Here is a 5,190-nt window from a genome sequence, read left to right as displayed (position 1 = left end):
TACCTGCTGCCAGTGCTACCTGCTGCTAACTCTTATCTGCTGCTAACCCTATCAGTGCTAATGTTACCTGCTGCCAGTGCTACCTGCTGCTAACTCTTATCTGCTGTTAACTCTATCGAGTGCTAATGTTACCTGCTGCTAACCCTATCAGTGCTAATGTTACCTGCTGCCAGTGCTACCTGCTGCTGACTCTATCTGCTGTTAACTCTATCGAGTGCTAATGTTACCAACTGCTAACTCTGCCTGCTGGTAACTCTCTGTAATATCTCTTACGTAATTGAAAAGTCGGGAATTAGCCTTTGAAGATTTTGATTAGTAAAATATAGGGACTGTTGGCTCCGCCCCCTAACCAATGGGTGACCAGCGGTCCTCTGATGCATTTTCAGTGCGACCTGGAACTGTTGAAACCACAGGGTCTAAAAACACATCATTATAGGTTCCTAATGCAGATGTGGAAAAGGTGAATGGACCTGTGGTGAATGGTTCTGAGTCGGTACTGGTGGAAAAAGATGAAATGAACTGGACCTTCTAATGCAGCAAAGTTCTGGATTTGGACCGAGCAGATCATCCAGGTGCTGCGGAAGGAAAGCATCTCCAGACCATCATAGTGCCCCCTCCATGTCTGGTTGTCAGTTTGATGTTAGCTTAGCTGTCCTCTCTCTGTCTCTGTGTTCCTTTGGATCAGCAGTGATTCTGCTCAGTCTCTCTTCCTTAAAGAATTGTGACCTCTGACCTTAAGTGAGGCAGTGAGTTGTTCCGGGTGTTTCAGGAACTCCCTGGGGGGTTCTGTTGGGCTGGTCGTGGTTGTTTCATGCGGTTTTGGGTCACTGCGGTTCTTCGTTTCAAATGTTGGGTTCAGCTGCGTTGCAGGAACCTCTGCCCTCTGACTGACGGAACCGTCTGGTGGATCAGGAGCTAAACTGCTGCTTGGCAGTTAGAATACTGTTCCGTTACACTGAAATGGACTCTCCAGAACCTGGATCTACCCAGAACCCCTCAATAGCTGCCACTATGGCCCAAACGGTTTCATGTTGGGGCCTGCTGGGTTCTACTGCCCGCCTTAGAAAAGAACAGACCCTTTGCTGTAGGAACAGGTTCTTCTTGCCATGTGGGTCCACTCGTCAGTCTGGGTGGAGCTTTGCAGTCAGTCCAAATGGGAGCACTGGTTCTGCTTACAGGATGGTTGAAGGGGTCTGGCATCATTTGGACCCTACAGATGGGATGTTCTGGATCAGGTGGAGGTTCTCTCTGAGGCCTCCATACCAAACACTCTGATCCGGTTCGCCTCATTTTAGGCTCTGTAGTACTGCTGTGGTTCTAATGGGTCAACCGCTGTAGGTACCAGATCTGCTCGGGGCCCCGCCCCTTCTCATGATGTCATCATACGGCAACTCCACTGGGACAAACTGTATTTATCCGTTTCCTAAGGATCAAACCTCTTTTGGAACTCAACATATTATTCCCTATAATTGCTGTTTACTTTTCATCTGCGATCTAAAGTAGCAGAAAGTAGAAAAGAATAAAGTCTCAGTTTATCTTTATTCTTTTTATTAACATCTGAGGACAAATGTAACACACTGAAAAATGACTTTCATAGAGATTTTAGATAAAACAGTTGTTCTACTTGTAGAAGACTAACGGTTTAGTGTAGCTTAATGTGGCTAACTGAGCGAGCTAAAAGAGGCTAACCTGTTAGCTACAGCTAGTCACCCAGCGGTCTAACAGTCACTTTGTTCACCAGAAACAGATTTTTCTCAGTTTTGTAATCAATCAGGTGAAACTGCAGCGGTTATTAGACACGCTAACGGACGCTGCGTGATGTTATCGTTGTCTGGACAACCACAATGTTTTACATCATGTAACGTTCAGCCGATCATGTAGCGTGGCGTCTCTGGCATGAAGCAGGGATGGAGCACACCTAACCCTAACCCTAACCCTAGCTACAGCAGAACCTAGATCCGTGGATCAGAGAGGTTTCAGTCCATCCATGATCCATCAGACCCGGAGCAGCAGAGCGGTTCTGATGGGAGCGTAGAAACTAAAGCTGTCGTCTGTCGCCTGCAGTTCAGGCGGTGCTGGGTAACGGCGGCTCGCTGAGCGAGGAACGCAGCGACGTCCTAAACAGGAAGCTGGACTGGAGCTCCATGGACTCTGCGGAGAAGAAAGGATCCAGTGAGATCTCAGGTGTGATGCACAGCCTCAGCTGGCGGCTCTGTTTCTGTCTGAGAGCCTCATCGTCTCCTGTTGGTCCACAGAGGATACGCTGAACTTCTGGAAGGGCATCGCTGATGTGGGCTTACTGGGAGAAGTGGTGACCAACATCAACACAGAGCTGGTGCAGATGCTGGATGGCGTCCTGCAGCGCAGAGAGCAGGCCGTCCTACAGGACACAGGTATGAGACCAGAACATCTAAGTGGGTTCCTGCAGAATGACCCGAAAGAAAGAACAAGTTCTGCTGCGGCTGGAAACCAGCTTAGGATGTTCTCCAGTCTGATTTCCTGAATGCAGCAGCTGAAGTTGTTCTGACTGACCTTTGATTGGTTGCCACACTGATCCCAGATTCCTGTCTGGTAGAGGTGGCCGTGCTCAGTAACCTGGCCCAGGTCTTCGGCCTGCTGGACTTGGTGAAGAAGGTTCTGGAGAAGAGGAAGCAGCAGACGGATCCCAGCCAGGAGCAGATCCTCAGCATCCTGAGCAGTAAGTAGGAGGTGTCTGTTAGTGCTGCTGAAGGTTCTCAGGCTTCCAGGTCAGAGTCNCCTCTTTTGGAACTCAACATATTATTCCCTATAATTGCTGTTTACTTTTCATCTGCGATCTAAAGCAGCAGAAAGTAGAAAAGAATAAAGTCTCAGTTTATCTTTATTCTTTTTATTAACATCTGAGGACAAATGTAACACACTGAAAAATGACTTTCATAGAGATTTTAGATAAAACAGTTGTTCTACTTGTAGAAGACTAACGGTTTAGTGTAGCTTAATGTGGCTAACTGAGCGAGCTAAAAGAGGCTAACCTGTTAGCTACAGCTAGTCACCCAGCGGTCTAACAGTCACTTTGTTCACCAGAAACAGATTTTTCTCAGTTTTGTAATCAATCAGGTGAAACTGCAGCGGTTATTAGACACGCTAACGGACGCTGCGTGATGTTATCGTTGTCTGGACAACCACAATGTTTTACATCATGTAACGTTCAGCCGATCATGTAGCGTGGCGTCTCTGGCATGAAGCAGGGATGGAGCACACCTAACCCTAACCCTAACCCTAGCTACAGCAGAACCTAGATCCGTGGATCAGAGAGGTTTCAGTCCATCCATGATCCATCAGACCCGGAGCAGCAGAGCGGTTCTGATGGGAGCGTAGAAACTAAAGCTGTCGTCTGTCGCCTGCAGTTCAGGCGGTGCTGGGTAACGGCGGCTCGCTGAGCGAGGAACGCAGCGACGTCCTAAACAGGAAGCTGGACTGGAGCTCCATGGACTCTGCGGAGAAGAAAGGATCCAGTGAGATCTCAGGTGTGATGCACAGCCTCAGCTGGCGGCTCTGTTTCTGTCTGAGAGCCTCATCGTCTCCTGTTGGTCCACAGAGGATACGCTGAACTTCTGGAAGGGCATCGCTGATGTGGGCTTACTGGGAGAAGTGGTGACCAACATCAACACAGAGCTGGTGCAGATGCTGGATGGCGTCCTGCAGCGCAGAGAGCAGGCCGTCCTACAGGACACAGGTATGAGACCAGAACATCTAAGTGGGTTCCTGCAGAATGACCCGAAAGAAAGAACAAGTTCTGCTGCGGCTGGAAACCAGCTTAGGATGTTCTCCAGTCTGATTTCCTGAATGCAGCAGCTGAAGTTGTTCTGACTGACCTTTGATTGGTTGCCACACTGATCCCAGATTCCTGTCTGGTAGAGGTGGCCGTGCTCAGTAACCTGGCCCAGGTCTTCGGCCTGCTGGACTTGGTGAAGAAGGTTCTGGAGAAGAGGAAGCAGCAGACGGATCCCAGCCAGGAGCAGATCCTCAGCATCCTGAGCAGTAAGTAGGAGGTGTCTGTTAGTGCTGCTGAAGGTTCTCAGGCTTCCAGGTCAGAGTCATTCCCTACAAGTTCAAAAATATCCACTGGACCTGGTTTCCAAGGTCTGAAGACGTTTGGTTTCCTCTCCAGGAAGCTTTCTCATTTCAAATATCTGGATCTGCAGTGAGTTTGAGTCTTTATAGACACATGGCCCAAAACAGGAGAGCGCCCTCCTCTGGACAAGACTCTGCAGGACATCTACACCTTGGTTTGAGAGGAAGGAAGCCATCTATGTTCAGAGAGCAAAAACAACTTTAAACAGAGGGGGGGGGGGGCTCCAAAAACTTACAATTCAGTTCTAGAGATGATCCCTTCCAGATATCACCACAGCCCCCCCCCCACCATCACAGAGGAACCAGGGACCTACCCGCCCCAGCCGGTGAACAATCCCTCCTTAACGGCCGACCCTCAGAATCATAGACAGGTTCAGGTATTACAGGCTAACAATGGAACCAAACGACCCATTCATCTGTTTCCATTAGCATGTTTCCAACCAACACCAGGCCTGGTCTATATAAGACTCAGTGCGGATCCAGACATTTGAACTGAGGAAGCTTCCTGGAGAGGAAGCGAAGCGTCTTCAAACCTTAGAAACCAAGTCCAGAGGATTGTTTTGAACTTTTATGGAAAGGTGTCTGTTAATGATTTAATAGTTTAGATTTAATAAATCCACTAAGAGAAGCAGAGCGGCTCTACATCCAGCAGAACCTGCTGCCAGAACTGGAGCACCATCGGTTTTCTAGTGATAACTCACTTCTATAGATGAACTATAAAGGTTTACCACAGTCCTGGCTAATGCTAATGCTAATGCTAGCTCCCGCCACAGGCAGCAGGGGCTGAGATGTTGGCAGGAAAGTATCATCTACATAGATATAGGCCTCTGGTTCCCAGCATTAACTCCAACATGTGAAATAAAGTGAAGCAATAAGGCTCTGCGTCACAGCAGGCCAAACCAAGCAGGGAGTTCACCTCCTGAGAACGATTATAACCAAGAAATAAAGAGAACAAAGAACTAACAAGGAAACAATGAAAAACCTTAATTCAGTTTAACAGCAGAGTGGATTGTTGATGAGATTTAATCAAGTTTGGTCTCTACAATAGAAATCAGATCATATTCTACCCAAACCTGC

General features: G+C 48.2%; 1 protein-coding gene across 1 annotated transcript in view; it reads left to right on the top strand.

Moving 5' to 3' along the window:
- Positions 1-5,190, top strand: part of LOC107101140 (glucocorticoid modulatory element-binding protein 1-like) — a 27,184-nt gene that overhangs the window by 17,854 nt on the left and 4,140 nt on the right. The window contains exons 5-10 of the mRNA XM_015399929.1: positions 2,065-2,184; positions 2,256-2,393; positions 2,561-2,702; positions 3,367-3,506; positions 3,578-3,715; positions 3,898-4,020. Coding sequence (XP_015255415.1) covers positions 2,065-2,184; positions 2,256-2,393; positions 2,561-2,702; positions 3,367-3,506; positions 3,578-3,715; positions 3,898-4,020 — 801 coding nt within the window. The remainder of the gene's footprint in view (positions 1-2,064; positions 2,185-2,255; positions 2,394-2,560; positions 2,703-3,366; positions 3,507-3,577; positions 3,716-3,897; positions 4,021-5,190) is intronic.

This window comes from Cyprinodon variegatus, unplaced genomic scaffold (assembly GCF_000732505.1).
Source record: "Cyprinodon variegatus isolate N-32 unplaced genomic scaffold, C_variegatus-1.0 Scaffold1057, whole genome shotgun sequence".
Classification (NCBI taxonomy): domain Eukaryota; kingdom Metazoa; phylum Chordata; class Actinopteri; order Cyprinodontiformes; family Cyprinodontidae; genus Cyprinodon; species Cyprinodon variegatus.
Note: the sequence above shows the minus strand (reverse complement) of the source record. Positions and strands in the feature narration are given on the sequence as shown.